The following is a 10,347-nucleotide window of genomic DNA, read 5'->3' on the forward strand; positions in this document are numbered from 1 at the left end:
ATTCAATGAACTCATAATATATCATCGATACAAGGCAATATAATCACCTCTATGCTTATCTCTAGGGCATACTCCCAACAATCTCCCACTTGCACTAGAGTTAATCTCGAAGATATCCAATACCCATAGCTCTCATGTGCGCCTCATGCTTAGGCTGTGGAAGAGCCTTTGTCAAAGGATCTACAACATTCAAATCTATGTGTATCTTGCACATCTTAATCTCATCTCGTCTAATGAACTCTCGAATGAGGTGAAATTTCTGCAGTACATGTTTGTTCTTTTGGTGATTCCTTAGCTCCTTAGCCTGTGCAATTGCCCCATTGTTGTCACAATGTAGATTCAATGGGCTGGACGCATTCGGAAACACACCAAGTTCAATGAGGAACCTCCTCATCCAAACACCTTCCTTCGTAGCTCCAGAAGCTGTAGTGTACAAGACCTCTGCTATAGAATCGGTCACCGTCTCCTGCTTGGAACTTTTCCAACTTACAGCACCACCATTTATTGTGAACACAAAACTTGATTGAGAATGTGAATTATCCATGTCAGTTTGGAAGCTAGCATCGGTGTAACCATTTACAACGAGCTCCTCCTCACCTCCATAGATTAGGAACACATCTTTAGTCCATCTCAAGTACTTAAGAATGTTTTTAACAAGTGTCCAGTGACTCTCTCCTGGATTAGCTTGGTACCTGCTCGCAACACTTAGAGCATATGAGACATCTAGGCGAGTACATATCATGGCGTACATGATGGAACCAACTGCCGAGGTGTATGGAACCTTAGTCATGTGCTTCCGCTCATCAGCTGTCGCTGTTTATCACTAAAGCGCATACCATGTGACATAGGCAAGAACCCTTTCTTGGACTATTCCATGTTGAATCGTTTCAACACCTTGTCAATGTACGTATCTTGGCTTAATCCTATAAGCCTCTTTGATCTATCTCTATAGATCTTGATGCCCAAAATGCATGCTGCTTCTTCTAAATCCTTCATAGAAAAATTATTATTCAGTGAAGTCTTTACATATTGCAACATAGGAATGCCATTCCGAATCAATAATATGTCTTCCACATACAAGATTAGAAATACAATAGCGCTCCCACTTTTCTTCTTGTAAACACAAGGTTCTTCTTCATTCTGACAGAAGCCAAACCCTTTGACCACTTCATCAAAATGAATGTTCCAACTCCGAGATGCTTGCTTTAACCCATAAATGGATTTCTGAAGCTTGCAAATTTTTCCAGCATTGTTTGGATCAACAAAACCTTTGGGTTGTATCATATATAGGTCCACATCCAAATTTCCATTTAGAAAGGATGTTTTAACATCCATCTGCCATATCTCATAATCGAAATAAGCAGCTATTGCTAGAATGATCCGGATATATTTGAGCATCACTACCGGCGAGAAAGTCTCGTCGTAGTCAATTCCTTAAACTTGCCAAAACCCCTTTGCAATAAGTCGAGCTTTATAGATGTGAACATTTCCATCCATATCCTTTTTCTTTTTATAGATCCATTTGCACTCTATGGGTCTAACCCTATCAGGCGGGTCAACCAAGTTCCAAACTTGATTGTTTCCCATGGAATCTATCTCGGATCTCATGGCACTTTGCCATTTCTCGGAATCTGGGTCCATCATTGCTTCCGCATAAGTCATAGGTTCATCATCGTCTAACAATAACAAATCCCCACGCAACTCACGGATTCTTGTGGACCTTCGTGGTTGTGGCAGTGTTTCTATTGCCACGGGTATCTCAACTTGTTCTGCTACATTAGCTTCACTCGTAGAGTCCTTCCCAACTGGCTCATCTTGAATTTCTTCAAGATACACCTTCTATCCACTTTTCTCTCTTTTGAGAAACTCTTTCTCTAAGAAAACACCGTTCTGAGCAACAAACACTTTGCCCTCTGATTGGTTGTAGAAGTAATACCCTAAAGTTTCCTTTGGATATCCCACGAAAAAGCATTTGTCTGACTTGGGTGTTAGTTTATCTATCATAAGTCATTTGACATAAACTTCACAACCCCAAATTTTCAGAAAAGACAAACTAGGACTCTTACTAGTCCACATCTCATGTGGTGTCCTAACTACGAACTTAGATGGTACCCTATTCAATGTGAAAGCGGTTGTTTCTAGAGCGTATCCCCAAAATGATAACTGTAGGTCTAACTGGCTCATAATAGACCGAACCATGTCCAACAAAGTCTGATTACGTCGCTCGGACACGCCATTTCTCTGAGGCGTTCCAGGTGGCGTAAGCTATGGAACAATTCTGCAACTCTTTAGATGATTGCTAAACTCGTGGCTCAAATATTCGCCTCCACGATCAGATCGCAAAGCCTTAATTTTCTTGCCACATTGATTCTCTACTTCACTCTGAAACTCCAAGAACTTTTCAAATGTCTCAGACTTATGTCTCATTAAGTAGACATATCCATATCTACAAAGTCATCAGTGAAGGTTATGAAGTATTGGAATCCGCCTCTTGCTGTCGTACTCATTGATCCGCACACATCAGTATGTATGAGTTCCAGCAAGTCTACTGTCCTCTTAGGAGAACCTGTGAAGGGCGTCTTGGTCATCTTGCCCAGCAGGCAAGCCTCACATGTCTCGTATGATTCAAAATCAAACAAAGTTAAAAGCCCATCAGAATGGAGCCTCTTCATGTGATTCTCACTTATATGACCTAAACGATAATGCCACATATAGATAGGACTTAACTCATTAAGCTGGGGCTTTTTAGCACTTATATTATAGACTGGAGCATCTTCAAGATTTAAAATAAATAACCCATTCACAATGCATGCAAAAGCCACAAACATGCCATTTTTAGAGATCACACAACCATTGTCTTTACTCGCAAATGAATAATCATCCTTCATCAAACATGAAGGTGACACAATGTTTTGACTTAAACTAGGAACAAAATAACAATTATTCAACTCCATAATAAATCCTGACGGGAGGTGGAGTTGCATCGTCCCGATGTTCAACGCAGCAACTCTTGCATTATTGCCCACGCGGAAATCAACTTCTCCCTTTTCCACGCTTCTACTTCTTCTTATTCCCTGCATCGTATTGCAAATATGAGCAACCGATCCGATATCAAATACCTAATAATTAATATAAGAATTAGCAAGGAAAATGTCCATAACATAAACAACAAGTGTACAAGCTGCAGGAGTACCTTTACTGTCATGATCCTATATGGATTCTAGGTACAGCTTGAAGTTCCTCTTCCAATGACCTTTCCCATGACAATGAAAGCAGTCAGCATCAGTAGGTGGTCCAGCCTTGGGCACAGGTGGGTTTGGTTTAGAGATCTCATCTTTAGCCTTGTCCTTTTTCTTCTTCCAAGAATTACCGTTCTTCTTAAACTTAGGCTTATTTTGGACCGCCATCACATGGCTACTGCCAGCACCATATCAGCCTCTGCTATTTTAAGCATGCCACATAATTCATTCAAGCCCTTCTCCGCCCCATGCATATGGTAGTTCGCGACGAAATTTCCATAGCTGGGCGGAAGAGACACGAGAATAAAATCAGTAGCTAATTCAGGGCCAATTGGAAAGCCCAGCTTCTCCAACCTCTGAGTGTAACCAACCATTTTGATCACATGTGGCCCAACTGCTGCGCCCTGTAACATCCTAAAATTAGCCTCTTTTGAAATAGAGTTCAAATGATTTATTTATGAATTTTTGTGCACATGAAATATAGGAAATAAAATTTTTCATTAATTTAAAATTCAACATAAGGTAGTAACATGTGTGAGCATACATGTTGTTGTATCTTATTTATTGTGATGGATGGTGTTGATCCAAAACTCCAAAGTAAATTAGAATGTTTTTTAAAAAAGTTTGAAAATGGCTTTGAAATAAAAGAAAAGAAAGAAAAGAAAATTAGAAAATAAAAGTATTTCTAAAGTTGTAAAGTTTATCTTGGAAAGCCTAATAGAATTGTCCATTTTTATTGAATGGGAAAGTATATTTGAAACCATACTCGAACTGGATTTGAATTTAGCTTAGAATTGGAAGATTAGAAAAAAAAGGGAATTGGAAAATGTAAGAACTTAAAAAGTTATTTTTGTAAACTTACCAAAAATTGGTTCATCTATGTTGGAATTAGAAAGTATATTGAAATCATATTTATGCTTGATTTGGTTCACATTTGAAATGGTTTTGAATTAAGAAAAGAAATAGAATTCAGAAATAGAAAAGGATTTTTATTTGAAAAATATCCCTTCTTTCCTTTTCAGCCCAACTCCAAGGAGTCGGCCCAGCTAGTCACCTGGCCTAGTTTCCCCGGCCCGCTCCTTTCTTCTTCTCGGCCTCGGCCCAGCTGCCCCTTCCTTTCCCTCCTTCGGCCTGCCTCGCGCAGCTGCTCGGCCTGATCTGCTCGACAGCCCACCAACGTGGCCCGACAGCTGCTGCTCCGCACCGGCCTGCTCGACCTTCAGCGCCACGGCCCAGCCCCGCACCACGGTCCGCTCGGCTTTCAGCGCCCGCACGCCGCCCCTTCCCCCTCACTGTCTCACGGACCCCACGTGTCAGGGCCTCCTCTCCCTTTCCTTTCTTCTCCGGCTGCTCTTTCCTTTCTTGCTTCCGTCGATGGCGCACGCCCGATTGGAAGGCCACCGCACCGGCGCTCTTACATGGAAAGCTACCGAATCTGCCAGCGCCCCGCTCCCCCTTCCTTGTACGCCGTAGCCGCCCACCTATAAAGCCCGAGCCGGACCCCCTCTCCTCCTCCCTTTTCTCGGTCGCGCTCAAGCAACTCACTGCCGCCGGCAAACTCCCCCTCCCCGAGCACTAACATCGACGCCGACGTGACCTCGAGCTTCACCTTGTTTCACCACGCCCATAGGTATCACCGATTTTGTGTTTTGGCCATGTTTTGCCCAGATTACAACTCACCCGCACCTCCCTCTCTCTCTCTAGACGCCACCGCCGCCGTCGACCCAAGCCGTCGGAGCCTTCTCGGCCGTCGCGGCCGTCGCTGTTGGCCTCGTAGTGAGTTTCTCCATCTTCCTGTGCCCTCCGTTTGTAGCTTTGCGCATTGCATCGTCGTATCCGCAAGCACCGGTCGCCGCCGCCCATGGCGCCCTCGCCGGCCGGACTATGCAGCCGCCGGGATCACATGCTCACACACCTACGCCGTCGGTTTCGCGATGAACGGCCTAGATTAGAATACCGGTTGGATTTAGTAATCGGTCCACCGTGGACCCATGAACGTGGTGCACCGCACCAATCCCTGTCCACCACGTGTCAGCCTGGTCAGTAGCCGAGTCAACCCGTAGTTAAAGCCATGCGCATCTTGTAGAAAAGCCCCTGCAGTTTTTAGAAATAAACCCGCAATCCATAATAGTTTAAAATAAATACATTTCAGTCCTAATTTTATTCGTTTAGGACCCTGTAGTTTCCAGAATTAGTGCGGCCAGTCCAATAACCGTTTAAATTCAGATTTTAATTGTTTTAATTCAAAAATGAGTTCAAATATTTACAAAAATGCCATTGAACCTTATTTCATGCGTAACTTTTGCGTTTTAAGTCCGATTTGATCCGTTCAAATTGCGTTAGGACCGTATTTACGTTATCTACGTGTTTATACAACTGTTAGGCATGTTTTCAATACTTGAAATTCATGAGTAGATTTAATCTATTATTTAATTAAAGTAAAACTTGTTTAAATCATAACTTATTCGTTTCAACTCTAAAATAGTCCGTTCAAGTTGCGTTTGTTTCATAACGTTGAGATCTACGTATTACTAATGATGCTTACTATATTACTATTTCATAAAAATCATAGTTTAAATCATATCTTGATTAAAGATTATGCAACTAGGTTTTATACATAAAATATGATTTGTTTACCTTTGCTTTATAATTTAAATATGAAATTGACTTAATTTAATCTATATTATTTATAAAATATCTTTTGTATATGAATTCATATAGTTAACATAAATGAAGCCTATAGTTTATTTTCCACGTATTAAGCAAATCTCTCGGTAGCTGTAACTTTTCAATCGTAGCTTCGATTAGCGTGCTTCTCACGACTGTGTGATCGTAGCGATGCGTAGAATCATATTTCAATCTCTTTTACTTAATTTTTCTATGATTGGTGTACTGTTCTGATATAGATGCAATTGTATGCTATGCATGTATGTGTATGGATGTTTGTGTGGTGTTCTACGATTGTCCAGTCGATGAGATACACGTGGTGATCCAGAAGAAGAAGAAGGACATTGAAGCTAAAGCTTACCGAAGGATCGGTGTGTAAGGCAAGTATAGCATGGGATTATTCTTGTTACCTATTCACATTTAAACACTTAATTCATATTGCATGTGTCTACCTTGTTGCCAAATAGGATATCCTAGATATTTGATAACTTGTACATTGAAAACCTTTGGGATATTGCATGGGATAGGTTTTGCTAGTGCTTAATCAAAACCATGATCTAGTAAGTTGATTAATGATATATGCAATAAACATTAAAACTTGACTTTTTAGAAACATGGAAACAGGGGGCTGGAGTGTTTATATGCTTTAGATTCCTCTCCCTAATGACTTATTTATAAGCGATCATCCGGGACTTATAGTACAGCTGTGAGGGCCATATAGCTCTGGCTTTAGCTTAGTATGAGGATCTTTTCTAGCTTGTTAGTGGTTACCTTTAAGGCACAGGGTATGTTTCCTTTGCTGCTGGGAAGTGTGTACCGTGCTGCGATGCCCACGCGTGCCACTCCTAGAGATGGGCCACATACGCCTAGCGGCCCTACCTTGTTAGACGAATCTTTTGAAAGGCTTCATAGTGAACCCTGCCGACCTTCCTTGGAAGTGGGTCAAGAGATTAGCTACCTCGGGCGAAAGGGTAAATCACGACTCACAGTGAACGTGTACAACCTCTACAGAGTGTAAAACTGTTATAACAGCCGTGCTCACGGACACGAGCGGCCTTGGACCCTTATGGAATAGAGATGATCACTAATGGATAATGGTACTAATGATCAACTATTTATGCTATACATTAACCATGTTTACCTGATCATGTGTTTATGGAAATGATAAATCCTTTGCTACTCAATTACTTAAAAAGATGACCTATTAAAGCTAATCGCAGTAAACCAGGGTTAACCCTTTTGAGCCTCATGAACCCCATGATATAATTGTTAAGTACGACATGTACTTACACTTGCTTTATTTTTCTATACTTTGGATAAAAATCCCGGATGGGTACCAGATTACTGGTTTGGAGGAGTTAGGCTTGTGGTCAACTAGTCAGTCATCCCTGTGGATTTGGAGTCTTCGCCAGAAGATCGGAGTCGACTTTTCGCTGTCTTTACTCTGAGGTTATTTTCTTTTTACTAATACGTTATGTAAAAAGTATTGTCTCTTGATATTACCCTTATTTGTGGCTATATGTGAGGTTTGACTTCCTGGGCTCACATATAGTGTGTATCTGGTTTTGTCTTTAAAACCGGGTGCTACACGCCCTCTGCTAGCTTGGTTTCAGCAAAAGCCTTTGAGACATTGAACCTTTTAGTCCTAGCTTGAGTCTAGAACATATCACTAAGCGCCACGATCATATCATGCTCTGCATGGTTATTGTCAAACTGCAACTGTAGATCTGGTTCCATACAAGCAAGCATAAGGCAACTCACTTCAAGATCAGCATCACATGCTTTTTTGTAAGCGGTTTTCTCTACAGTAGGTGCATTATTAGCAGGCTCTTCTGGTAATGGGGTGTCTAGAATTTCTTCCTTTTTCTCTGCCCTGAGAACAATTCCCAGGTTGCGGATCCAATCCGCATAGTTTGTTCCATTCAACTTATCTTTCTCAAGAATTGAACGCAAAGTAAATGGTTGATTGCTAGGCACCATTTATCTACAACAAAAGTAATGCAAAATACTAAGACAATGTTTCCAAGACAGAGTAAACAATATTAAACCTTTAATAGAATCTACTCCCACTAAGATCAATATCCCTCTCTTGAAACTTAGTGATTCAAGACCCACAACTAACAAGTCTACTAGTGAGCTTTAGCATCACCGCTAGAAGACATGGTAGATTGGTAAGCAACTCTTTGCTAATCATATCACATATGACTCTTGTTGTTGGGTAGCATCTCTATGCTTTGGTGCCCAACTACTCATGCTCCAAGGTTCCTAACCGTTAAGATGACCTTGTCTAAGTAACCAACCCTTCTGCTGTAAGTATCCGATACGAACCTATCTAGTCAAGGAAAACCAGTGGCACCCTAATTTCATAGACCCACCACCGATTGTACAAGACACATGACAGTGCAAGGTTTGGGGAAGCATTTTAACTTAAACATTGCCAGGGGATCATTCTACTTCACCATCGCATGTAGACAAAAACATTATCGCACATGAAAGTAGAACATAGTAAGAACGGCATTAACACAGATATGACATGGTATAGCCCATTGTTCCTTTGGGGATCTCCATCTCCATCGAACTATTCCTCATGATGATCTCCATCTCCATGATCCATGTATGCCATCCTTCAGTGATGAGTCCACCAAGACTAACTATCACTAACGCAAGGCAGTGAAGAAAATTACATAGTCGCGGATAGGATCATCATAGTTTGGCACGCAGGCCATTACATCAAATTGACAATATCTTTGTGGCTCTAGCCATATTGTCATACTCACGACATGCAAGCCATGAATTAATTACATACATGCATCACATACACATAAGGGCTATACCAGTCATAAATTCCTACAAAATAGAGTTAACCGATTCCGACGTCTAATCTTAAAACATCAAAAATTCCATCTTCTCGGCCATTTTTCGCAAATATAATTTCAGCGAAACCGCCAACAGCGGTGAGAATCGGATGTAAATTTTTTTTCTCTACAATTTTCGTTTAGAGTTCGTCTCAATCCGAGGTCGTATGCAAAAGTTATGGCTGTTTTATCGAACAGCACTTTTTCTTGCACCCCGGCGCCCGGCAGTAGATCCAATCTATCACCGCTGCGCATCACATGCGCTCGGCACTTGACCTAGGTTCGATTCGATCAATCTGATTGATCTCCATCTTGCCATGACTAGATTTATAGGTATCACTTAACTCGGATGGCAGAATTCCGACCGGTACGAGTAGATCATTACAAGACCAACACGGTAAAATCACAAACCATGATCAGAGACTCATCTACAACCGTGCATATCTCCATACGCACTCATCCGAACCTATAACAACATAGTAATCACTCTGATACCACTGTAGGGTTATGAGGATGCTATGCTAGCCGGAAAACAAAAAATCGACCTCATAAACCAGGATCTACTGCTAGTTATAGATCACGGAATTACCACTAGACGCGCAGGTGCAGCGGAAGCAACTCAATGTAGTCGTACGCGTCATAGCAGTGTCGTGCCGTTGCAAGGTCGTTCGTACGTCTATCCCCTTCATGTGGTTCATCCTTGTGCTCCAAATGCAGCACCTCTGAGGTATCCACACGTACAGGGAGGAAGCGTCGTGCCTCCGAACTGCTAGGTCCACGAGGAGCAGCAGGCTTGGGCGTAGGATGGGTGGCGGCGGCTGCCAAAATGGCGTGTATCCTAGCCCCATTGCCCACCCCACTTATTTATAGGTGTCCCTAATGAGCTCCTGAGTTGGAGGCCCATTAGTAACCCTAAGCCTTGTCTAACTCGGATCCAATCTGAATTAGACTTCCAGCCCCTTAAGCATGCGACCCTATCGGTTCACGCACACATAGACATGGCCCGAGTACTCCTACTCGACCATTAGTTGATAGTGGCCTCTAGCAAGGCATGTCAACTCCTATGCGTACGCAAAGATCATATCAGACGAAACACCACAAAACCACATACTTGTTATTCCCATGCCTCATGATATTTGGTCCAACTAATAGGTTAACACTTAACCCAAGCATGGCCATGCATTTCTTGATCTAATCATTAGAGTGATCCAGTGATATCTCTCTCATATAGAGAGGGGCAAATTCCTTCTTGATTGTCTATCTCATAGCATGTTTCCCGACAAACCCAAAAACCACCTTTATAACTACCCTGTTACGGAGTAGCGTTTGATAGTCCCTGAGTAGGTCGTTTCACATCTTGAATACAAACAACAATCTCAGGTCTAAGGACATAACGTACATGATGTGAATAGAAATAATAACAACATCTCACGTTGGATCAGTCCAGCCCCATGTCATACATGTGCCCACATTATTAGTTTGACATCTCCATGTCTATGACTTGTTAAACATAGTCATCAACTAATAATGTGTTGATCCATTATTCATGTGTGTCCTCACATGAACTCAGACCAGGGACAACATTA

At 41.8% G+C, this 10,347-nt stretch overlaps 1 protein-coding gene across 1 annotated transcript; it reads right to left on the reverse strand.

Moving 5' to 3' along the window:
• Positions 1-7,562: 7,562 nt before the first annotated feature.
• Positions 7,563-7,886, reverse strand: LOC136524115 (uncharacterized). The gene has a single exon (XM_066517582.1). It carries the CDS (start codon positions 7,884-7,886, stop codon positions 7,563-7,565), a length of 324 nt encoding a protein of 107 aa, XP_066373679.1.
• Between the last annotated feature and the right edge of the window lie 2,461 nt (positions 7,887-10,347).

This window comes from Miscanthus floridulus, chromosome 18 (assembly GCF_019320115.1).
Source record: "Miscanthus floridulus cultivar M001 chromosome 18, ASM1932011v1, whole genome shotgun sequence".
In the NCBI taxonomy this organism is placed as follows: Eukaryota; Viridiplantae; Streptophyta; class Magnoliopsida; order Poales; family Poaceae; genus Miscanthus; species Miscanthus floridulus.

Excerpts from the sequence above, each read along its gene's own strand:
- LOC136524115 (XM_066517582.1), bottom strand. The coding sequence starts at position 7,886 with ATGGTGCCTAGCAATCAACCATTTACTTTGCGTTCAATTCTTGAGAAA.